This window comes from Mus musculus, chromosome 1, assembly GCF_000001635.26.
Source record: "Mus musculus strain C57BL/6J chromosome 1, GRCm38.p6 C57BL/6J".
NCBI classification, from domain to species: domain Eukaryota; kingdom Metazoa; phylum Chordata; class Mammalia; order Rodentia; family Muridae; genus Mus; species Mus musculus.
Genome location: NC_000067.6, coordinates 20,336,329 through 20,362,715, shown reverse-complemented (window position 1 = coordinate 20,362,715; position 26,387 = coordinate 20,336,329). Strand labels below are relative to the sequence as shown.

The 26,387-nt window shown below is 38.4% G+C and overlaps 1 protein-coding gene and 1 long non-coding RNA gene across 5 annotated transcripts in view; one reads left to right on the top strand and one right to left on the bottom strand.

The window, feature by feature from the left end:
• 4930486I03Rik (RIKEN cDNA 4930486I03 gene) overlaps window positions 1-6,262 on the bottom strand; it is a 35,847-nt gene extending 29,585 nt beyond the window's left edge. Inside the window, exon 1 of the long non-coding RNA NR_045734.1 lies at window positions 6,011-6,262. This is a non-coding gene — a long non-coding RNA (RIKEN cDNA 4930486I03 gene). The remainder of the gene's footprint in view (window positions 1-6,010) is intronic.
• The window catches only part of Pkhd1 (polycystic kidney and hepatic disease 1), a 560,304-nt gene that overhangs the window by 255,367 nt on the left and 278,550 nt on the right, over window positions 1-26,387 (top strand). For 3 of the 4 annotated variants that reach the window (NM_153179.3, XM_011238384.3, XM_006495521.2), the window contains exons 45-48: window positions 1,625-1,730; window positions 3,742-3,876; window positions 12,171-12,303; window positions 15,259-15,505. In NM_153179.3, the coding sequence (NP_694819.2) occupies window positions 1,625-1,730; window positions 3,742-3,876; window positions 12,171-12,303; window positions 15,259-15,505 (621 nt within the window). Of the gene's footprint in view, window positions 1-1,624; window positions 1,731-3,741; window positions 3,877-11,296; window positions 11,401-12,170; window positions 12,304-15,258; window positions 15,506-26,387 lie in introns of those variants that run through there. The other variant, XM_011238385.1, reaches the window with a different exon arrangement.

Genomic DNA, 26,387 nt, shown 5'->3' with positions numbered 1-26,387 from the left:
GAACTGCCAGACTGTTAATAATGAAAACTATTCTGAACAATAAAAGAATTTCCGGGGGAATCACCATCCCTGACGTCAAGCTGTCCTACAGAGCAACGGTGATAAAAACTGCACGGTATTGGTATGGTGACATAAAAGTAGACCAAGGGAATAGAATTGAAGTCCAAAAAATGAACCCACACACCTATGGTCACTTGATCTTTGACAAAGGAGCTAAAACCATCTAGTGGAAAAGACAGTATTTTCAACAAATGGTGCTGGTTCAACTGTTGGTCAGCATGTAGAGGAATGCAAACAGATCCATTCTTCTCTTGTTCTCCAAGCAGATCAAGGATCTCCACAGATACATTGAAACTTAAAGTTAAATAACCTTATTAAAAAGTGGGTTATAAAGCTACACAAAGAATTCTCATCTGAGGGAACTTGAATGGCTGAGAAGCACCTAAAAAATGTTCAACATCCTTAGTCATCAGGGAAATGCAAATCAAAACAACCCTGACATTTTGCCTCACACCAGTCAAATGGTTAAGATCAAAACCTCAGGTGACAGCAGGTGCTGGCGAGTATGTGGAGAAAGAGGAAGACTCCTCCATTGCTGGTGGGATTGCAAGCTGGTACAACCAATGCAATATTGTTTAATTATAGATATTACACAGTGTATTTCTAGGACCTATTCATATTACACATATGAAACTTTATTGCTTTGTACTTATGTGACCCAGTTACCCTCCAGACAGTCCCTCATACCACCTTATACTCTCTGCTCCTGAAATTTAGATCCATTAGATTTCTGATAGAAGTAGTCTATTTTTCCCATGCTCTGGTTAATATCACTCAGTACAATATCTTATGAATTTATCAACATTACCACAAGAAGCAGGGGTTTATCATTTTCAAAGTTAAATTATATTTCATCATAAGTGTATATGACATGTTTTGCACGCATTCATCTATTGATGGACACCATGGATGCTTTATGTCTACCTATTGTTGTGAGTTGTGCTAAACATGTTGATGACACTTTTTAAATGGGATATAGAAGAGAAAGGAGTCACTTCAGAAGCTAGAGAGACAGAGGATACCTTCTGTAGCTAAAGAAAATTCATTGAAAATATAAATTGAATTTCCAAGGGGTTAGTAGCAGCTTGCAATGGTGAGCCCTAGAGAGGCTTGTGGATACGGACCAGGAGGTGAGTGGAGCAATCAGTCTTGGGGGGAGGAACTCTTTGTGTCTGTGATGAGTGATAAGAGACTTGTCTCAAGTCCCCAAGACAGAGGGTATCTGACAAGGAATAAAAATACAGTCTATAGAAGACAGACAACTTGAGACAATTTCCTGAATAACCCAACTTTAAACAGGAAAACAGATCTAAAACTGGAGAGGATGTTATATATTCTTCTATAATTGTAATATTTGAGAATACAATTGTAAATATTTGAGATGATAAACATGTATATCCTAATTTGAACACCACAGAATGTGATTATACACTGAAATGTCACACATACATCTGTAAATATTTTCCATTCCTATGTGTCAATTTGTAAAAATGCATAAGCACCCCTTTAATTCCAATGGGGAAAATGTTGATTAATTTACTTTCATTCTTGGCTGGATTTTTAGATATGGTCTCCTTGTATATCCTAAATTTCAACCACCTTGGAATAATGACACTGGCTTCACTCTGTTCCAAAACTTCATGGTTTGGGGAAGTGCTGGTGGTGCCCAGGTATGTTTTTTCTTAAAACATGCATATACCTTTGGTTTCCAGAGGTAGATTAATCTATCAGTCAAGCTAAAGTTTATCACCTTGATGAGGAAGAGAACACTGTAATGTTATCATAATTAGTGTCAATGACATCATAGGTATCATAGGTAGGTGTGTATGTTTGTGGTTGAGTGAATGAATCTTACATCAGAGGTCATTTTCTCCATGGGTTCCTTCAACAATCCTAATAGAGAACAGGGTTTTAGGGACATATACAGAAAGGGGGTGTCAATTATAGAGGCTCATCCATACTTACATTCCTGTTCCTACGTATGGCCAATAAAGAAAGAATCAGAAAGTAAAGGACTTGTCAGATTCTACATATTTGATTAGGAACACAACCAACTGCAGTGTACAGACACAAATATGTATTTGGTAGCATAGTAGCCTGAATAATGAATCCTTCTATCCAAGAAAAAATGGCTCTCCAATGGAACACAATTTCAATTTTAGCTGTAATTTACTTTAATCAATGCATTTGATTTTCTATTTTTTTCTCAAAAGCAAGAAAAAAAATCCAAGTTTGCTCATTTAATTTTCACCACAGTGACTTTTTAAAAAGGAAGCTTTGCCTGTGAGTTCTTTGTTAGGAACAACTCAAATTACCCAGGGTCACCAATTCTACAAAAAGAAACATACATACATTCAATCTCTGCTTTTTATAAATCTGCAGACTAGAATGCACAGATGGGGGAATATGTTTGTAGAGCATTTAGAGACAAGAGCAAAATAAAAAAAAATCACAGCTAAATATTCATTCAAGTTCCTAGTAAAAGAATGACAATTTTAAATGAAGAAAGCCTAAAATTCATGATTTGGATAGCTAGCAAAACTAATTGTTTTAATATTTTGTTTAATTTAGTTTTTAAAAAAACTTTTATGTACTGGGGAATACTTTCTCAAGCCCCATAGATTAAAATTATTGATTTGAACCAAACTCTATTTAATTTCTGTATTTAATAATAGTTTAAAAGCATTATTTCCATCAAGTTTTATAAATACAGTATTTCTTTCTATAATAAAAATGAATGTTTTGCTCATACCTCAAATAGGTATGTACACTTTGCTAGTGTATAACTTCAAACCAGAGATTTGCTAGCTAGGGCTTGGTGTTACTCTTTTTTAATATGTTTGCAAATGAGTTGTTTGTGGGTCCCTGTAACTAGGTTGTAGTTGTTGTCAAGTCAGTTCAGGTCTTACCTGCTTTGCACTAATAGAGCTGAATTTGAAGTGTTATTGTACAAACTGTTTCCATTCAGGCACATTAGGAAATTCATTGATTCATTAGTACTTCATTAGAGCACTTTCAATTCAAGCCTGAATGCAAATATGATATGATTTAATGAGCAAGGGATGACTCTTAGGTCAGCTGTCAGTCTTCGTTTTAAAGATGGTGAACCTCAAGCCTAGGGAAGTTAATGAGCATCATGCTCAAGATCACCTTGTTAATAGAAGAGGAAGGTGAATAGTGAGAACATTCCACAAGAGTGGGATGCTTTTCAATCCAACTAAGCTTTGCCCCTCCTTCATCCCTCCGTAGAGGTGCTAGCTCAAGTTTTCATAAATATGTATACACATGTTGAAGCCACATACAAGCAATATGTAGACATATTGAATTATGGATTTTATATTTGCAATCTCTGACTAGTTCTGCTAATGCTGTTTCCAAATGTGAAACACTCACATTTTAATGTTATGCTTTTGTGAATGAATTGTGCATTTTTGGGGACTGTAAGATTGTTTGAAATATGTGGACAGTTCACATTGATCTTTTAATGTGATGCCTGTTAGAGGAGAAATGTAATTTCCAAAAGGATTTGTTAACTACTTTGTCTGTAGTAATACTGATAGACAAAACCTGTTGAAATATGCCAGTGTGCTCAATCAATAATTAAAGAGGTCTTTACTTAAGAATTCTATGAGAAAAACCAATCCTTAGACCTTTGGCATAACTTAGGATGTTATTTTATAGATTTTTAGAAGTAACAATCTACACCTGAAAAACTTCCAAGTTTATGCATGCAGAGATTTTGGAATTGACATTTTGGAAAGTGATGCGAACACTTTGATTACCGACAGCTTTTTACTTGGTCATTTCACCCACAAGGTAGGTGCCTTACTGAGGTATTTTTGGGCTGTCCATCAACACTTAATCATGTATACTGGCCTCGTAATGACCTAGTACATAATTATAATAGAAATTTGTAGTAGATAATAATAAAAGGAGAACATTTTTTTTGGATTTTTTATTAGATATTTTCTTCATTTACATTTCAAATGCTATCCCCAAAGTTTCCTATACTCCCCCTGCCCTGCTCCCCTACCCACTCACTCCCACTTCTTGGCCCTGGCGTTCCCCTGTACTGGGGCATATAAAGTTTGCTAGACCAAGGGCCTCTCCTCCCAATGATGGACATCTTCTGCTACATATGCAGCTAGAGACACGAGTTCTGGGAGTACTGGTTAGTTCATATTGTTGTTCCACCTATAGGGTTGCAGACCCCTTCAGCTCTTGGGTACTTTCTCTAGCTCCTCCACTGGGGTCACTGTGTTCCACACTATAGATGACTGTGAGCATCCACTTCTATATTTGCCAGGCACTGGCAAAGCCTCACAGGAGACAGCTATATTCAGTAGTGTCTGCGTTTGGTGGCTGGTTATGGGATGGCCCCCGGGTGGGGCAGTCTCTGGATGGTCCATAAAAGAACATTTTATTTGTTGTAGTGATGATACTAATCATATGATTCAAGTACTTTGAGTTGCAGTACTGAATCCATGTAAATCATAAGTTAGTAATAATCTGAAGAATTATTTGATTCAGATGTAGATTTTTTCATATGTGTAAGTTCATTATTATACCCAATAATTTAAGTTGACTGCCATGGCTCACATCTACAACCACAGCAATACAGAGGTTGAGGCAGGAGTTTTGATACAAAATTGGGGTACAAAATGAGATTATCTCCAAATCAAAAGCAAACAAATAATCTCCACCTTAATGATTTGGTTTCATTTTCTAGTTTAAATTTCTCAAAGACTATGAATAGTATAAACCGTACTGACCCTCTTCTATGATATTCTAAGCTTTGTTATCAGATTTATTCATCATTACCCAATCTAGCAGGTCACTAGAGGGTGTAAAGAGGCTATAGAGATTTGTATAGTTTGTTATTTTGTGATGAGATTTTGTTGGGTGAGTTTTCTGATTGCCTATCTGAAACTTAGGAAAGTGTGGTGTCTGTTTGTTGCCTGGTAGGGAATGCTCCTGAGTCCCAGTTAGGTGTGTACACTGGGGGTATGGTGAGGGGTCCCAGATAGAATGTTTTTCTAGGAATGGGGGAACTTACAGAAAGGAATTAGGATGTGCTAGAAGGTCAGGGTTGAGAGGGTCCACAGGAGGGAGGAAAGCTGTGTCTGCTTTGAGGATCTGTGGACTCTCCAGGAAATGGAGCAAAAGAGGGAAGATGGGCTCCTGCAGATGGTCTGCTACAGGGCTGGGAATGAGAAGGAATTGGAAATGGAAGACAAAAAAGAAGAGTGAATGCCTACCTCATTCTCTTGCTAGCTTGCCCCATGGATTTCTAGGGAGAGAGTCTCTAGTGTTGGTGGCTGAGACAAAGGAATGTGTGTGAGTTAAGATTTCAGATATACTTACATAGCCTTCCAATAAATATGGGTTTCTATATTATTAATCTCAGACTACAGATGGTTTCTCCTGCATTGCACACTCCAAGGAACCTTGTGGAGTCCTTTTTACATTGACATAGCCAAAATATATGATATAAACAACTTAGGGAGGAAAGATCTATTTTGGCTCAGTTTCATGGACTTATGTCCTTTGTGGTAGGGAAGAAATGGTGGCTGCAAATTATGATAGATGTTTCTCCTATCACAACAGATGAGGAAGTGTGTGATAGGAACCAGGAGGTGGGTACATATTCAGAGTCCTTCCTCTAATGATGTATTTCTCCCAAGCTAGTCTCCTTCATCTCCTCAAGGTTTCATAACCTCTGAAAATGTTATCACTCACTAGAGAACAAGTTTCAGAATGCAAGCTCATGAAAAACACTTCATATTCCAGACATAGCACATCCGAGTATAATTAAAAGGTACTTCCATGGTTAGCAGGACCATTTTCCCTTCAGTTTTCAAGCCTGGCCTCTGAGGCTTCAGACTTTCACCTAAGTTCCCATGTTCTTATTTCTGAATCACACATATATTAGCAATGACACATTACTCACCTTTCTTGTGGCTGTGGCTAACACCTGAATGGATCGATTTTGGCTTACATTTGGAAGGTAGATTTATCATGAGAAGTCACAGAAGCAGGAGCAAGAGACAGTTGCTCATATGGCATGTTAAGTTCAGGAAGCAGGGCCATGGATAAATGCCTGTGCTCAGCTTGCTTTCTCATTCTTCCTCAAGTCCGGGGGACTCTATCCCCTATTCAGGGTTGAGCTTTCTAGCTCAGGTAACCTAATCCAACAAATCCCTACCAACCATCCTCAGAGCCATGTCTCCTAGGTGACTGTAGATCCTGTCAGCCTCACAATGCATTGTTAACAATCTGGAGGCAGATGGCTTGCAGAATTCTTGGGGTCCATAGGGAGAATAGTCACTTCAGTTTGTTCTTGAGTGTATTTAGAAGAGATACATGTGCTAACTGACTCTTTTACTTGCATTGGAGATTATTCACAGATATATCATGAATTAAACAATTTTAAGCAGTATTTATTTTCTTACTGAGTTACACCTTCCTTTATTTAGCACTCAACTTTTTAATTAATTTTCTTTTGAACCATCTTTTTTTTTCCTGCAGTTTTTCCTTTCCAATGAGAGTTCTGTTGATTTAGATTATGACTTGTCTCCCCAGCCTTCAGTGTTTCCAGAGGGGATGCTGCCAGGTCAATGGACCCTAAGTCCAGTAATGACCTTTAAAATATATACTAACGCTAGATGCCCACTAAGCTGAGTAACTGTCTTGGCAAATTAATGTTTTTTTTCTCTTAATTGATGTTAACTATACATCGTAATTAGTGGAAGAGTGACATAAGTTAAGATGTAAATTATGACCAAAGGATACTTACCATGAGACAATAAAAAATAATCATACCCCTGAGGCTATTTACTAGAATTACAGTCTAGCTGCAGCCTTTGAGACTCTTTAACAAATGCAGCTCAAGAGCTACTGATAAAAAACTCCTGAGCATGTTTGTTCTAGAGAATTCTAGATGCTGATCAGTTACCCAAATAATAAAACCACTAAATTTTATATATAACTGCTACCTAAATGATGATATTGTTCAGACAGAATTAATAAGATTTTTTTGGATATTTTCATTATTTAATTTCAAATGTTATCCCCTTTCCCAGTCACCCACCCACCCCCTGGAAACCCTCTATCCCATCCTCCCTCCCCCTACTTCTATAAGGGTGTTCTTCCACCCACCCACACCCGCCTCCCTGCCCTCAGTTCCCCTATACTGGGGCATCTATTGAGCCTTCATAGGACCAAGGAATTCATTGATGTGCCATTTCTTTGAAGTATTTTCTATGAAGACCTTGTCCTAAGGGAGTGGCTAATGTAATTTACCCTTTTATCCTATGCTGTTATGGTAAAACCTTTGGAACTGTAATCTCAAGTAAGTCTAAAGATGCACTAAGTACTGTGAGGATTATAGTTGATCAAATTGGGCCATATTAACAATTTCTTTTAAAAATGGAAATCTTAGCTGCTGCTTTCCAAATAAATAAATAAATGTGGGATGACATAAGTTAATTGTCTTCATTACAATAATTATTTTACTGTCTACTTGGGCACTGTGATTCTGTAATTTTTAAGTATACTCAGTAAAATAAATGTGCAAAAACAGGATTGAAGGTTCTGAGAAATCTTTTGATTGACACAAGAAAAATGACAATTAATCTTCAATTCATAAAATTTTAAAGTTTATTTTGGAGCACAGGTATTATCATTATTATTGTTATGAAATGGGACAGGATGATGGGCTGGCTGTGGAATAGGATTTTAGCCTCTGACTTTCAATCGTGTCTGGTTTTGTGGAATTAAGTTTTGTTTTGTTTTGTTTTGTTTTGTTTTGTTTTGTTTGAGAATTTGGCCTTCTCAGTTATATTTAATTGATGCTATACAATTATTGTAAGGTAGTCATATACTCAGACAGATACTAGTTTATTTTGTTTTGTTAGAGTAGAATTGAATGTATTTGTTTTTGTGTTCACATGCACAGAATACTTTTAATCTCCAGGAAGCAAGGTTTGGGCATGCCTCCTCTTAGTTTGGTTAGGCAATTTCTCATGCTTGCTGCTCAACATCCCACTTAATCGTCACCCCTCTTTCATGTTTAGAAACATCCAGGTTTGGATTTAAATTATGGTCTCCCTTGTCTTCTGAGTATCTGCAGGATGACTGCCTTTTGATTGCTACTGGGAACAATTTGATATTTGTTTCAAGCAGCCAGCCATTTTTACAGGCATCATGGTTATATCAGACATGTGCTGAAATGAAACATGCTCATATGTATAGGTGTAGTATAATGTATGCAAATATATTCTACACAATTTAGCAGAAAAGAAGTAGATGACAAGAATAATATGGCAAAGTGTGAATTGTTGATTCTGGATCTTTTCTAAGCAGAAAATTCTCTACACTTTCAACTTCTTCGTTCGTTGGAAAGTGTTTATAATAAAAATGTAAGTTAAACTACCCAGCATCTGCTAGTGGGCCTGCTTCATTCTTTAGCCATTGTCCCAAGGGGTTATTTCTCATTTTCATTGGGAATTTGTCTACCCCAGTTTAGACCTTTCATCTTTTTCGTGTCTCTAAATTCTGTTTCAGGGACCCTCTTTTTTCAATATGCTTGCTCCTGCTGGGAGAAATCCCATTTTCTCTTGTGGTTTCAATTACCATCCATGCTGATATCTCCCACATATTTGCATTTTCTACCACCTAATTCTCTGCTTTCGGTTTTAATCATTATTTTTGTTTTCCTCCCCCACCCCACTTTCTCACTTGATTCCTATTGTCCTGTGTTGCATCTTTTCAAAGATATTTTTCTCATTTCTCACGTACTCATTATGCTTTGACAGTCTAGCTATTGGGATTAAATTTTTAACATGCCTGCTGGTTGTGATGATGTTGTAATTATATTAACAATGTTAAGCCATACCTCAGCAATTCCAGACTTCAAGTTTGAAACTTCTTTTTTTTCTTCCTTTCTTAATTCTCAAAGTCTTCATGCATGCATATGATATGTTTTGACTCCACTCCTTCATTCTTACATTCCAACTCCTGTTTTACCTCCCACACTATTCCCTCCTAATGTCGTGTGATTTAAAAAAAAAATCTATTGAGTCCACTTAGTGATACCTATAGGTACCAAGACATAGGACCATCTGCTGGAACATGGGTAGCTTCTCAAGGACCACACCCTTGAAGAAAACCATCTCCCCACCTCCCAGCAGCCATCAAGGGCCCAAAGCTTTTCAACTTGGGATGTCACCTCTGTTTATCTTCTTTCTTTACTTACCCTCCGCCTGGCCTCTGCTACCTCACTTTCTATTGGCCCAACCTTTGAAAGTAAATGTTATATGGAAATATTTACTAAGGAAAGCATACAGTGTGTTTTGTAAGCACATTTTTAATTAAAATAGAATTACATCACCATGCCCTTTTCCTTTTCTCCATTCAAACTCTCCCATACCCCATCCAGCTCTCAAATTGATAGTCCTTTTTTTACTCTAGACAAAGGACTATAGGCAACTCTTTACTGTTAGAAGAGGAAAAATTAGCTTCTCCCAGGGAAGAGCCCTCTTATTTTTTTATACAATACATAGTGGTCAGCCCTGAAACCAAAATACATACAAAACAAACAATAAAAAAGAATCTGGCAGACTGTATTTATATATTTGTGCATAGCACACACATATATGTCTATGTGTGTGTGTGTGTGTGTGTGACAGTAATTACCACAACATTTTTTTTAATATAAAGCAAATCAACTGTGCATCACTAGGTAAGTGATGCACTATCCATTTTCCTTAGAGTGATTCCTTTATATTCCCAGACTTAAACCCAAGTCTCTTCAACTAAAGGGTAACCGTGATTCAGACTCCTGGTGATATGAATTGATTTCTTCTTCTTCTCGTTATATGATATAACCCAGTCACAGAGCACATAACTCTATTGTTCTGGGGCTTCTTTGGTGCAATAATATGTCCATGATCTTTGTCTGTGTCTTCTTGTGCTGTAGTAATTTATTCTAGTCATTTTGTCTTATTCCATTTTATGACTGTACCAAATATTTTCTCATGATCAAATTCTGTTTATTGAGTTCACAACAAGAATTGTTGGTATTGGAGAGTTTCTAACTATTTTCTCCCTTACTTTTCTCATTAAAAAAAATAGTATATATAGTCTCTTGAACTTTAAAACTTATACTCAGAACTCATGTAATTCAAGTCACTCATCGGTGTGTGTGTATGTCTGTGGGTGTGTGTGTGTGTGGGTGTTCAGGTTTAAAGCACATTTCCCTTGAGTCATTCAGCAGAGATGAGAGTATTGTGCAGGAGTCGTTCTTCTTGATTCAGAACTCCAGGAAGTGCCAGCTTGCCTGCTTCCCTGTGCTCCTCTGCATTCTTGAATCTGGTAACAGATTATTTACTTCAGTTGTCCATTAAGACATTTTCCCCAGCAGACATTTTCCTTTATAAATTAACTGTTTAAGATAAGGTACAAAGCAGGGTTTCATCATAACATCTCTGTGGATGCTTCAATCCACTTTCTGTTTACACATCTGTCTCCCTCTTGTCTTTCCCATCATCCATCCTTGTTTGCTACCAAGCTCCATTTTTCTTTTTTCTTTCATCTCACATGCATCCCCATTGTCCTGTCTTTTCATTCTCTCACTTCTTTAAGGTTCCTTCTTCCCAATGCTTCTCTGCAGCTTGCTTAATTGCCAGCTTGCTATTTCTGTGTTATCCATGCCCAGGATGGATGATGCTTCCCCTGGGGCAGGCAGTGTGATATATCCAGAAACCAGGGGGCAGCTGTTCCCGTCTGAAGAACCTTTGGTTGCTCCCCCACTTTCAGTTCTTCTACCACCTCTTTGTGTATTTGTGGTGTGTTCAATTCTTTATTAGGAATAGAGTCTTATTAATGATAAATGTTTTCATTTTCCTTTGATTTTTATACTGACTACATACACCGAGTGTTTCTTTCTGTTGCTTGTTTGCAATTGTTGCTGTTTTTCTTATTGTAGATTTTTGAAAAAACTTTAATGGTTTTCAACAGAGCCAACAGCTTAGTTGAATGAGCTTTGCCAGAGAGGTTTTTGTGGGAAAATGTTAGAAAGAGCTATGTTTTATTTTAGACATTTTAAAAAGTTCTTTTTCTGTGTTATCTTTAGAGAAACTAACCTTTTTGATTTTCAACACATGTGTAAATTGCATCACCACAACTACCATAATCAATATACAGAAAAGTTGTCTCAACTGCTGCTTCCCCCCAGGCTTCGTCTCTCCAGCCACATCCTCCACTCACTACTAACTCTGGACCATCCGCTCTCTGTCTGGATGCCTTCTTGCTCAATAATTCCATAAGTGGGATTGTATGGTATGCATCCTTTGGGGATTGGGTTCTTTCATTGCCAAATGTATTTAGGGATTCATGTAACTTGTTACATTTAGTATCTTATTTTTTTATTATTAATGAATTATATGCTACTGCACAGATGTAACATAGTTCTTTTGTTCATTTCTTTGTTGCAAACCATTTGAGCTGTTTTCTAGATCTGGTGATAATAAGCAGCTTGGCATAGCCATTTGTGTAATGTTTTATATGAACACCACTTCTCATTTCTATAAGATAATTACCCAGCAATTAAATGGCTGTGTCATGTGAGAAATGATGAGAAGCCGCCAAAGTAGTTCCCATCATAGATATTCCATTGTGTATTCCATGTTTGGCATGTGAACCTTAGTAGAAGGATCTCATCTTCATAGGTCCTTGATGCTGTCATTTTTTTAAAAAAATAAAATTCTAATAGATATATCTTACTTGCATTTCCCTACTTTATATGAAGTTAAACATTTTTAAATGTGATACATTGTCATGGACACATTTCAATTTAGAGGTATGTCTTACCGTTTTCCTTGATTGTATTTTTACTTTTGAGCTTTACAGCTTCTTTCTGTTTTCTGTTTAAGTTCTTTTTCATAAATATGAGTAGCAAGCGTTCTCTTGTCTTAATAATTTCAGTGTATAGCTTGTAATTTTCTTGTTTTAATCATTTTTACTTGTGTGTTCTGACTACATTTAATATTACTGGTAGTCTTACTTTGTTTTTTTTTTTTTCGCTTTTCTTTCTTTTTAAAAATTCAAAGGGAAGTCTATGTATGTCAGCTGGGATCAAAACTCCCCAAAGATGGGAACTGACCATTTCGAACACAACTTTTGTTAATTTTGATGGCAACTGTGTGGCCATCAGAACCTGTTCTGGCTGTTTCCAAGGACAGGGTAAGTTTGAACAGACAGGACCGATGGTAAACAAGATTAGAGCTCAGGTGAGTATGACAAATAGTGGCAGAGGTATTATGGGTCAATATTTCCTTTAGTTGTAAGATTATATCAATAGAAATTGTTCAACTTTCACAAAGGAATCCAGGAGGATGGGGCATGTCTTCTGGCATTCTCATCCTCTGTATGTTTCAGTGACCATCACATTTTGTGATTATCTTTCTCTGGCTCATCTGGATACTCAGCTTCATAAAGTGGAGGTATCTCTCTTAAGTAGTGTCTATTTTTAAACTTGTACATGGAATAAAAGCTGCTGTCTAGGGGGAACTTCATCCATACAGTGAATAAATGAAGTTATATGGCTAATGGACACACGGACATTAACTGACTTATTTACACCTCTGCTGAAAGATCCAGAGCCAGGGTACTTAAAGCTTTCAGCAACTTAGGCTGTGACGTGTGTGGAAAGAAAACAAGGGCAGTTCTTGATGACTTGTTAACTGCAATACAAGGTGGTGAGAAATAACCCCTTGGAGAACTCATGGACCAAGGTGAAAAGAGGCACAGAACTATTTAGTTGGTCTGATCGTTGTAAACAGCCATACCAAGTAATCCAAGTAAATTTGCTCTTGTGGTTTGAATCACCAATTTAGATAATTGTTTGTTTGTTTTTAATTAAATGAATAATCAGCAAGTTCCCACTTTACTCTTTTACCCCTGTGTTGGCAGAACCAAAGATTGTGGGATTTGAGTTTAAGATTCTGAAACAGTCATACAAATATTTAAACACCCTCTCCTACAGGGCTTCAAAGGGTGAAGGAAAATTACAACAGAAAAGAAGGACTCCTTCTAGGTGTTACAAATAGCACTGGCATACACCAGGTTTGCTTGAGAGATGAAACATAAGCATAAGGAGATTATAGAGGCAAGGATGCCATGGTACTGGCAAGTTTTCTTTTTTCAGTGTTCTTTTTTTTTTAATTAGATATTTTCTTCATTTACATTTCAAATGCTATCCAAAAATCCCCTATACCCTCCCCCCACCCTGCTCCCCTACACACCGACTTTCACTTCTTGGCCCTAGCTTTCCCCTGTACTGACACATATAAAGTTTGCTAGACCAAGGGGCCTCTCTTCCCAATGATGGCCAACTAGGCCATCTTCTGCTACATATGCAGCTAGAGACACGAGTACTGGGGGGGGGGGTACTAATTAGTTCATATTGTTGTTCCACCTATAGGGTTGCAGACCCTTCAGCTCTTGGGTACTTTCTCTAGCTCCTCCATTGGGCTCCCTATGTTCCATCCTATAGATGACTGTGAGCATCCACTTTTGTATTTGCCAGGCACTGGCAAAGGCTCACAGGAGACAGCTATATCAACGTCCTTTCAGCAAAATCTTGCTGGCATATGCAGTGGTGTCTGCGTTTGGTGGTTGATTATGGAATGAACCCCCGGGTGGGGCAGTCTCTGGATGGTCCATCCTTTTGTCTTAGCTCCAAACTTTGTCTCTGCAACTACTTCCATGGATATTTTATTCCCTATTCTAGGGAGGAATGAAATACCCACGAGTTGGTCTTCCTTCTTGATTTTCTTGTGTTTTGGAAGTTGTTTCTTGGGTAGTCTAGGTTTCTGGGCTAATATCCACTTACCAGTGAGTGCATATCAAGTGACTTCTTTTGTGATTGGTTTACCTCACTCAGGATGATGCCCTCCAGATACATCCATTTGCCTAAAAATTTCATAATTCCATTGTTTTTAATAACTGAGTAGTACTCCATTGTGCAAATGTACCACATTTTCTGTATCCATTCCTCTGTTGAGAGACATCTGGGTTCTTTCCAGCTTCTGGCTATTATAAGTAGGGCTGCTATGAACATAGTGGAGCATGTGTCCTTATTACCAGTTGGAACATCTTCTGGGTATATGCCCAGGAGAGGTATTGCTGGATCTATCAGTAGTACTATGTCGGTACTTGCAAGTTTTATACATTATTAAAAGTATACCTTCCACACTTTTCACACATGGCTTGCTTCACTGCATGTAACCCCCTGTAAGCAGACTTAAAATGCTATATCTTTGTACATCTTGTTCTTATGTTTTTTGTCTTTATTTTCTGTACTTTACAGTGTCATTAACAATGGTATGGCAATGTATGTATCAGATGCTGTGTACTTTTTCCCTCGGTGATAGGGAGTGTGCTCCTAGAAACAGCTTCCTAGATACAACTATCTAGGTTGGCAGTGGTGGTGACATTACAGAATGACCAGGAAGTATGGCCTGACGCTAACTAACATTTATAAAGTGTGCTCCTAATACTGTTTATTCTAATGGTTAATAGAATGCTGGTTTCAAAAGTAAGTGAAGTATCAACCTCACGGTCTGAGGTATTACTGATAAGCTCAGGCTTACGACAAAGGGATGGAAGCCAAAAGATTAGGAGACTGGAGTATAACACCTTCTGTGCTTAGAGAATTAATGCTTGCTGTTTTTGTTTAATAGAAGAGTACCCCTCCCACATGGCATGCTTGTTATTTGGGGTGACTGTTTTGTAATTTTAAAAAAATGTTCTATTCATTGTAGAAAAATTAATAACATCCCTTGGTCATACTCTGCAGTTGTCAGTAGCACCAGCAAGATGACAACAGTGAAAGCCCATAATGACTCAAAAGAATGACAAATGCCTCTTGTAGAATAAAATAACCAAAATAATCCCTGGTACAAACTCACTGTCCTACAGAACAAACTGAACTGTGTCTGAGTATGCGGTTCATTGTCCTTAATATCTCTACCACAGAGCCCTGACGTAAGGGAATACTTATGTTCCCTTTTCTTAATGAGCTATAAAATTATATAATATTCTAGAGAAATCACTGAACAGAATCTTGTGGCTTTTAGTTGCCTTTTGTAATAACAGACTTGTGTCCTGTGTAACAGTCTATATTCTAATTTGCAGGTGGCTATACTGTGAAGACCAGGCAATTGAAGTTTGTAAACTCTTCAAATTTAGTAGCATTTCCATTTCCTCATGCAGCAGTTCTGGAAGACTTAGACGGGTCCCTGTCTGGGAAAAATGGGTCTCATGTTCTTGCATCTATGGAAACCCTCTCAGACACATGCTTGACCAATGCAAGCTTCAGTCAGATTGTCCCTGGCAGCGTCTGTGGCGAAGCTGTTCTCTTCCATCGTATGTCTATTGCTCTGTAAGTAGAATCAACTATATTCCTTTTGGGGGGGTGGGGGGTTGAGACAGGGTTTCTCTGTATAGCCCTGGCTGACATGGCACTCACTTTGTAGACCAGTATGGCCTGGAACTCAGAAATCCTCCTGCCTCTGCCTCCCGAGTGCTGGGATTAAAGGCGAGTACCACCACGCCCGGCTTCAACTATATTTCTTAGCTTATCCATGGACATGTGCATGCCATTCAGATAGGCCCAAGCTTATAGAAGGAAAATTATTTTCTGTTAAGTTGGAATATCTATTTCTTTAAAAGGGAAGCGGGACTAATGTGGACCACTGTGAAGTCATGAACTTACTGTGGTTTTAGGCTGGCGCAAATGACAGCTGTCAATATCTTCGGCTCAGATGTTATAGCCCATGACCCCTTATTGACATTTTGAGTTAACAGCTTCTTCTTTAAGAGACTCATGACCAACAAAATATTTGAAATTTATTCAAATGAAAAGTATTATTTAAAAAAGAATCCAATAATGCCATCCTCATTTATATACATGTGTTTTCCCCAAGCTCCTTTTAAGTGCTCAGTGTGCTTCGGGGGAGCAATTGCTGATGCCTTCGGTTCCGTGCCAGGTTGCCTGACTCTAGCTCATTTTCCTTGTTAATTTCATGAACTATTGGATTCGTACAATACCTTTCCTATTAATATTGGAGCAAGCACTCCTTGGTTGTGCTACTCAAACTACTATTAAGTCAGCAGCTGGGCTGTTTATAATGCATAATAGGATTGCTTCTGCCCTCTTTAATTTCCAGGTAATGATTGCTGAGTGTCTGGGGTTCTCTCCTTTACCTATTTCAAATGCATCGTGTATATTTAGCCACACTTATTTCCTCCCTTTAAGTGTCCCGGCTCCATGAATATTAAGCCAAGTAATTCCGTCAGTCCACATTGGCAACTTGTTTGAGCTAGTAAACTCCAGAGGGGGGAGACTCTCAGAGGCCGGGGTTGCACTAGCTGTGCATAACAAGTGCACGGAGAACTGCATCTTCTCCACTTAAAAACTGAGTTATCTTTGAATAGTCCAAATATTTTCTCTCTCAGCTTTCCAAACTACTGATTATTTTCTCTACTGGTAAAGAGCCTGAAATTCATTGAGTAACGTAAGAGTTACAGAGAGACATATTTTCATTTCTAAATTTTGCTTGTGTGTAGGGTAACGTTTATCTTCATTCTCAGGGATGGAGCCTGACTTTCAGTATCAACATTCTGCTTTTAACAAAAATCTGCTTTAAGGCAGGTTTGCGGAATCTACGAAAGTTATTGTTTTTTTTTTTTTTTCTAATATGATTTTTAACCCCCTACATGATGACAATAAGAGATTCGTACAGTTAAGGGGAACATCATGTGCCTTTATGATATTTATCTGCAGGCATTGTCAAACTCCTTTTAAATGGGTTCTTTAAGGCTTAGGTGGTTTCTTGCCTGTGCATGTGAGTGTGAGTGTGTGAGTGTGTGTGTGTGTGTGTGTGTGTGTGTGTGTGTGTGTGTGCGCGCGCGTGCGCGCGCGTGCATGCACAGACAGGTGCATATGCCTGTGTATGTGTGGGGGAGGCAGGATGTGCACTGTGGTAGTGAAAGCTAGGCTGAACCTCAGTCTTGTCCCATTATCTGTTCTTGGAGATCTCCCAGGCTGTGCAGCTTTTGGCTGCAGAAACAGGCCATGATCTTCCCAGTCTGGTTCTGAAGAGGTAGATGACAGTCCTAATGCTATTTTCTAAGAAGACCCCAAAGACTCCTAGTAGGGTGAAGTCGTCACCTGCTTTATTTTAATGCACACCCACATTTTTAAATATAAAACCCCATGTCCTGAAAACCTCTTTAGTACCACAAAACCTAAGATTTCTTGCCCTTTTATTTCAAAATTTCAAGTCAACCCACAAGTCTACACACAAATGCTCACCTGTCACAAAAGTCACATTAGTCCTTAGAAGGCCTCTTGCATGCTCCTAGAGGTGGTTTAGCCTTTGAGTCCTAACTAAAAGAGGGCTGTTGGACTACGTGAGCTGTGAGGCCTAGCAGTTCAGGGCAGCATATGGGCTAGCACACAGCAATAGCAGCAGACAACTTGAAATGGACCTCAGGTCTCCTGAATGAGAGAGCCCAGGAGATACAAAGGAACCTTGGGACAGCCCTGCTCCCAGGTCCTTCTAATTATACACTCTGTGTTTCTACTCATCCCTCTTTGTGCTCAGTGGCTTGATCTTTGTCCCAGAGCATTATAACCTCATTAGGAACATGTCAGTGCTAATGAGCAATTTGAATTCAGCTTAGATACAAACTTTGTTGTGTTTCATGGAGAAAGGATTAATTTGTTGTGCTATTTACCCCGAGGCAAGCGCTGCTGTCTCCACTTTCAACTGTTACCCCCTTCTCTCAGCAAGCAGTCCCCAGAGGGCAGAGTGAGGCTCTGTATATCCACACAAACAAAGCCCCCTCTCTTCTCCTCGCAGTTGATAAAATCCAGTACTTGCAGTGTGATATCTTTTCTGCTAGGCTGACTCCCTTTCACTATACATAAGTTCTTTGTTTGACATTAGTGACCTTAGGATCCCGTCTCTTGCTGTCTTATCTGTGCCTGACTGGAGCCCACTTCTGTGGCAGAGGTTCCCTAGACACTCTGTGACTCAACAGTAGCAGTTTGCTTCTCAGAAGCAAGTGAAGTTGTCCACAATAGCCAATGTCTAAGTAAAGAACAAATGGCTGCGCCCTGCAAGGCAGAATCAACTTTATTGTTTGTTAAATGGCAACATGCTTCCTTTTCTTGACTGTGTTGTGGAAAGTGTTTAATCCCAAGATCCGGCTTCTAGCAGTATTCTCCCAGGAACCCCGAGATGAAGATCTTAAGTCAGGACCTTCTCTTAGACTCTTCTGTTAGTAACATTTCTTCCCCATGGTCCTATAGTGATAAAAGGACTTGCAGTGTTGTGGGAGTTTTCTTTTTAAAAATTTCAATCACATTTTAACTTATTCATTGTGTGTGGAGGGGCACATGTGTGCATGCCATAGTATCTGTATGGAGGTCAGAGGAGAATGTCTTACCATGTAAAAGTCCTGGCATTTGACTTAGATGTTTTTACGGGACTTGGTGGGAGGCACCATTACCTGCTGAGGCATTTTGGCTCCTATCCCTGCTTTTTTTCCCTCTGTTTGGATTTATCTAAATAATTTTCTTTCCCTCTAATCACACAGAATACATATAATGCTGTCAATACTATGTGCTTGTGTGTGAATGTGTGTCTAGATCTTTTTACAAAATGCTTTTAATAATTCTTTGAGACTTTCATACAATGTATTTTGATCACTTTTACCCCCCTCTCCAAAAGTATCCATTCCCCTCCACCATTGAGTTCAGTTTGTGCTGGCTTTCTACTCTTGGGGATGGGATGGGGGTCTGTCATAGAGAGTGAATGACATTCAGGTGTCACTGCATTGAATAAACCTGCTTCCCCTAGCCCAATATTAATCAACTGCTAATAGCTCCACAGTTAGGAGTGGAATAAATGACCACCACCCCTATTTCATGGTGCCATTTTGTCTGGCTTGAACTTACACAAATCTTACGCATGCTGTCATAGTCTCTGTGAGTTCATACGCATCTGCCTTGATGTGTGTGGAAAACATTGTTTCCTTGGCACCATCCATTCATTACCCTATTTTCTCTCTTGTTTCAGTGCTGGTGTCTCTGGAGAATCTGTGAACCTTCTTTTTCCTACAAACACACATATGTATCCAAAGCCACCCACAGCATTTTCACATTCAGTAAGGATTCCCAGGTTTTCCCTGTAGTTCAACTGCTCTACTGTACTTCATTGTGCATTAGCTGATACGTTAGTTGCTAGGCAAATATGGCTACTACACACATGAAAGGTGGCTAGTATAAATTGAGATGTGTTGTAAGGATAAATTATATACCATATTTCTATATTTGCTATGACAAAATGATATGCATGGCTTAACAATTAGGTATTACTGGTAAAGTTGAAATGCTGTGGGATATATTAAGTTACTCTATGGTTAAAATTAATTCCAGTGACCCTTTTCATCTTTTTTTTTCAACTTTTATTAGATATTTTCTTCATTTACATTTCAAATGCTACCCTGAAAGTCCCCTATACCCTCGCCCTGCCCTACTCCGCTACCCAGCCACTCCCACTTCTTGGCCCTGGTGTTCCCCTGTTCAAGGGAATATAAAGTTTGCAAGACCAAGGGGGCTCTCTTTCCAGTGATGGACAACTAGGCCATCTTCTGCTACATATGCAGCTAGAGACATGAGCTCTGGGGGTACTGGTTAGTTCATATTGTTGTTACACCTATAAGGTTGCAGACCCCTTCAGCTCCTTGGGTGCTTTCTCTAGCTCCTCCATTGGTGGCCCTGTGTTCCACCAAATAGATGACAATAAGCATCCACTTCTGTGTTTGCCAGGCACAGGCATAGCCGCTCAAGAGACAGCTATATTAGGGTCCTTTCAGCAAAATACTGCTGGCATATGCAATAGTGTCTGCGTTTGGTGGCTGATTATGGGATGGATCCCCGGGTGGGGCAGTCTCTGGATGGTCCATCCTTTCATCTTAGCTCCAAGCTTTGTCTCCGAAGTCCTTCCATGGGTATCTTGTTCCCTATTCTAAGGAGGAATGAAGTATCCACATGTTGGTCTTCCTTCTTGATTTTCTTGTGTTTTGTAAGTTGTATCTTGAGTATTCTAAGTTTCTAGGCTAATATCCACTTATCAGTGAGTGAATATCAAGTGAGTTCATTTGTGATTGCGTTAACTCACTCAGGATAATATCCTCCAAATACATCCATTCGCCTAAGAATTTCATAAATCTATTCTTTTTAATAGCTGAGTAGTACTCCATTCTGTAAATGTACCACATTTTTTCTGTATCCATTCCTCTGTTGAGGGTCATCTGGATTCTTTCAAGCTTCTGGCTATTATACATAAGGCTGCTATGAACATAGTAGAGCATGTGTCCTTATTACCAGTTGGAACATCTTCTGGGTATATGCCCAGGAGAGGTATTGCTGGATCTTCTGGTAGTGCTATGTCCAATTTTTGGAGGAACCGTCAGACTGATTTCCAGAGTGGTTGTACAAGTTTGCAATCCCACCAGCAATGGAGGAGTGTTTCTCTTTCTCCACATCCTTGCCAGCATCTGCTGTCACCTGAATTTTTGATCTTAGCCATTCTGACTGGTGTGAGGTGGAATCTCAAGGTTGTTTTGATTTGCATTTCCCTGATGATTAAGGATGTTGAACATTTTTTCAGGTGCTTCTCAGCCCTTCAGTATTCCTCAGTTGACAATTCTTTGTTTAGCTCGGTACCCCATTTTTAATAGGGTTATTTGAATTTATGGAGTTCAGCTTCTTGAGCTCTTTGTATGTATTGGATATTAGTCCCCTATCAGATTTAGGATGGCAAAAATCTTTCCCAATCTGTTGGTGGCCTTTTTGTTTTATTGACAGTATCTTTTGCCTTAGAGAAGCTTTGAAATTTCATGAGGTCCCATTTGTCGATTCTCGATATTACAACACAAGCCATTGCTGTTCTGTTCAGGAAATTTTCCCCTGTGCCCAAATTTTCAAGGCTTTCCTTCACTTTCTCCTGTATAAATTTCAGTGTCTCTGGTCTTATGTGGAATTCTTTGATCCACTTAGACTTGAGCTTTAGACAAGGAGATAAGAATGTATCAATTCGCATTCTTCTACATGATAACCCCCAGATGTGCCAGCACATTATGCTGTAAATGCTGTCTTTGTCTACAGGATGGTTTTAGCTCCTTTGTCAAGGATCAAGTGACCATAGGTGTGTGGCTTCACTTCTGGGTCTTCAATTCTATTCCACTGATCAACCTGTTTGTTGTTGTAGCAGTCCCAGGCATTTTTTTTTTTTTTTATCACAATTGCTCTGAAGTACTGCTTTAGGTCAGGCATGGTGATTCCACAAGAGGTTCTTTTGTTGTTGAGAATAGTTTTTGCTATCCTGGGTTTTTTATTATTCCAGATGAATTTGCAAATTGACCTTTCTAACTCAGTGAAGAATTGAGTTGGAATTTTGATCGAGATTGCATTGAATCTGTAGATTGCTTTCAGCAGGATAGCTTTTTAACTATATTAATCTTGCCAATCTATGAGCATGGGAGATCTTTTCATATTCTGACATCTTTTAAGATGTCAACTTCTTCAACTGAAGGTTTCTTTCTTCTGAGACTTGAAGTTCTTATCATACAGATCTTTCACTTCCTTAGTTAGAGTCACACCAAGGTATTTTATATTATTTGTGACTATTATGAAGGGTGTTGTCTCCCTAATTTCTTTCTCATCCTGTTAATCCTTTGTGTAGAAAAAGGCCGCTGATTTGTTTGAGTTAATTTTATATCCAGCTACTGCACTGAAGCTGTTTATCAGGTTTAGGAGTTCTCTGGTGGAATTTTTAGGGTCACTTATATATACTATCATATCATCTGCAAATAGTGATATTTTGACTTCTTCCTGTCCAATTTATATCCTTTTGATCTCCTTTTGTTGTCTAATTGCTCTGGATAGGACTTCAAGTACTATATTGAATAAGTAGGGAGAAAGTGGGCAACCTTGTCTAGTCCCTGATTTTAGTAGGATTGCTTCGAGTTTCTCTCCATTTAGTTTGATGTTGGCTACTGGTTTGCTGTATATTGCTTTTATTATGTTTAGGAATGGGCCTTGAATTCCTGATCTTTCCAAGACTTTTATCATGAAGGGGTGTTGAATTTTGTCAAATGCTTTCTTAGCAGCTAACAAGATGATCATGTGATTTTTGTTTTTTAGTTTGTTTATATAGTGGATTATGTTGATGGGTTTCCATATATTAAACCATCCCTGGGATGAAACCTACTTGGTCATGATGGATGACCATTTTTATGTGTTCTTGGATTCGGTTTGCAAGGATATTATTGAGTATTTTTGCATCGATATTCATAAGGAAAATTCCTCTGAAGTTCTCTTTCTTTGTTGGATCTTTGTGTGGTTTAGGTATCAGAGTAATTGTGGCTTCACAGAATGAATTGGGTAGAGAACCTTCTGTTTCTATTTTGTGGAATAGTTTGAGGAGATTTGGAATTAGGTCTTCTTTGAAGGTCTGGTAGAACTCTACACTAAACCCATCTGGTCCTGGGCTTTTTTGTTTGGGAGACTATTAATGACTGCATCTATTTCTTTGGGGGAATTAGGACTGTTTAGATCATTAATCTGATCCTGATTTAACTTTGGTACCTGGTATCTGTCTAGAAAATTGTCCATTTCATTCCAGGTTTTCCAGTTTTGTTGAGTATAGCCTTTTGTAGTAGGATCTGATGATGTTTTGGATTTCCTCAGGTTCTCTTGTTATTTCTCCCTTTTCATTTGTGATTTTTATTAATTGAGATACTCTACCTGTGCCCTCTAGTTAGTCTTCCTAAGGTTTTAATCTATCTTGTTGATTTTCTCAAAGAACCAGCTACTAGTTTGGTTGATTCTTTGAAATGCTCTTTTTGTTTCCACTTCATTGATTTCTCATGGTACCTCCTCCAAAATTGAACATATAATCGGTCATAAAACAGGTCTCAACAGATACAAAAATATTGAAATTATCCCATGCATCTTATCAGATAACCATGGACTAAGGCTAATCTTAAATAGCAGCATCAATAATAGAAATCCAACATTCACGTGGAAACTGAACAACACTCTACTCAATGATACCTTGATATCGGTCAAGGAAGAAATAAAGAAATTAAAGACTTTTTAGAGTTTAATGAAAATGAATCCACAGCATACCCAAATGTATGGGACACCATGAAAGCAGTCCTAAGTAGAAAACTCATAGCCCTGAGTGCCTCCAAAAAGTAACTAGAGAGAGCATACACTAGCAGCCTGACAGTACACCTAGAAGCTCTAGAACAAAAGGAAGCAAATCCACCCAAGAGGAGTAGACGGCAGGAAATAATCAAACTTAGGTCTGAAATCAACCTTTTCATTTTTTAAATGTGACTACTGCAAAATTGTAAATGAGGGAGAGATCTATGGCTGATGTTTGTGGGTGCTTAAATTTTTACTAAGCAGATTTCACTATTTCCAGTTGTGTCTTTTAAAGCTATTTCAAACTCAGTGTGACTGAGGATTAATGTCTTTGCTCTATAGACCTGTTCCTTCCTGGGTGTTTAGAACCCCACCAAGACAAATGCTAGTCTTAACCAAACACAAGTTATCTTTTTATTTATTTTTTTCCTATTGATTACCAGATTCCTTTCCTCTTCCTTTCCTTTCTTTATAATTTCCTTTTTCCCTCTATCCCTTCATCCTCTACATTTTTTCTTTCTCTCTATTCCTTCCTTCCTTTCTCTCTCTCTCTCCCTTCCTTCCTTCCTTCCTTCCTTCCTTCCTTCCTTCCTTCCTTCCTTCCTTCCTTCTTTCTCTCTTTCTCTATTTCTTTTTCTCTGCGTGTTGCTTTCTCTCTCTCTCCCTTCCTCTCTCCTTGTTCTCTCCCTCATTTCCTGCTTCCTTATTTATCCTCCTATTTAAAATTAAGCGCCATATAAAACAATGGTTTGTTATGACTTTTCCATATATGTATGCACTTAAAATTTGCATTTATTCACCCTCCATGCCCACCCTCAACTCTGATACCCTCCTACCCTGGTGCTGGTCCCATTCTTCACTCCAGATAGCCAGCTGCCTTAGTTACTTTTCTATTACTACTTTGTTTAGACACCATGACAAAAGCAAACTTATAAAAAGGAAGGAATTTATGTGTGACCTATGGTTTCCTAGGGATAGAGTCTGTGACCAGCATGGCAGGAAGCACAGCAGCAGGCAAATAGGCGTGTTACTGAAGTGGTAGCTTAGAGTTTACACCTTGATCCACAAACACAAGGCAGGGAAATCTACCCAGGAGTCTACTGGGGCTTTTGAAGCTCCAAAGCCCACCCATAGTGACACTCTTTTTCCAGCAAGGCCACACCTACTTATCCTTCCCAAACCATTCCACTAGTTGAGGACCAAGAATTACAATATATGTTCCCTTGGGGGTCTTTCTCATTCAACTGCCATATACCCCTTTGGTTTTCAAGTCACAAGAATATAATTATCTTCTCTTTTTTTTCTCTTACCCTCTTCCCCACTAAGATTTTTGTCTTTGATTTTTATCATTTTCTAGTTTTATATAAAAGACAGATCCACTCACCCTCCTACACATGCATATATGCAAACACACACACATTCTCTGTCTGTCTGTCTGTCTGTCTGTCTGTCTGTCGGTCTGTCTCTCTCTCTGTCTCTCTCTCTGTCTCTCTTGTTTTCTCTCTCTCTCTCTCTCTCTCTCTCTCTCACACACACACACACACACACTTAAATTTAGATTGTGCATGTGAAATAAATCTGTGGGGCTTGTCCTAAGTCAACCTTATTTCATTCAAATGATCTCTAATTTCATTCATTTCCTGAAAATATTATGATTTTATTTTTTCTTACTGTTAAGTAAAATCCCATTATATGTACTACATTTTATTTACTCATTCATCTTTCGATAGCCATCTACATTGATTCAGTTCCCCAGCTAATGTGACTACTATATCCATAAGCCTGGGTACTCAAGTGTCTCTGGGATTAAGGTTTATAATCCACTGGATCTATACCCTGGACTGGTATAGCTAGATCATATATATGGTAGTCATATTTTTGTATTTATAAGGAACTTCCATAGCAGCTATACCAATGTAATGTTCCCACCAGCAGTGATAAAGTTTGTCTTCCCAATTCATTTGTAATTATTCTTGTTTGTTGTATGGATGATAGCCATTCGGATTATTGTAAGATGAGATTTCAGAGTGCTTTTAATTCGTGTTAGCCTAGTGACTGAGGCTATTGAATACTTTTTTTTTATTGAATACTTTTTTAAAATTTGCATTGGCCATTGGTATTTCTTTTTCTGAGAACAGTCTTTCTAGTTATTTGGTCTACTTTTCTACTAAACTTTTTGTTTTCATTCCTCTTCCTAATATTCAAAATTCTTTGTATATTCTAAACATTAATACCTTGACTGCACTATATTTAGCAAGCTCCATGACTGATTACAGGCTGTATCTTTACTCTGATGATTTTTCTTTTACCCTTACCCCTTTCTCCCTCCCTCCCTCCGTCCCTCCCTCCCTCTCTTCTTCTCTCCCTCCCTCCCACCTTCCTTCTTCCTTCCCTTCCTTCTTTCCTTGATGTGAAAGTGCTTTTTCATTTCATTTAATCTATTTTGACTTAATTTCTGTGCTGGACTAGACATGTGGATCTAGTTTCACTTTCCTACATGTGAATAGCCAGAACGAACAGTACCCTTTTTGTGAAGAAGTGTGTACAGAAGTCTCATGCTCATCACATTCTATGCAGATGAAGCCTTTGTTAGAGTTTAATATTTTTCATAATAAAAACTTTGAAAAATTAATAAATAGAAGAGGCATATTTTGACTTAATTCACATGACTTGTAGCCAACGTTACCCTAAATGGTAATACTGAAAGCAATATTTCTGAAATTAGAAGTGAAATGATGTGGTTTTTTTCCTCAGTATGGTGAAAATCATAGCCAGAGAAATTGGACAAGAGAAAGAAAGAAAGAAAGAAAGAGAGAGAGAGAGAGAGAGAGAGAGAGAGAGAGAGAGAGAGAGAAAGAGAGAAAGAGAGAAACAGAAAGAGAGAAAGAGAGAGAGAAAGAGAGAAAGAGAGGAAGAGAGAGAGAGAAAGAGAGAAAGAGAGAGAGAAAGAAAGAAAGAAAGAAAGAAAGAAAGAAAGAAAGAAAGAAAGAAAGAAAGAAAGAAAGAAAGAAAGATTATACTAACAGGAATAAAAAAC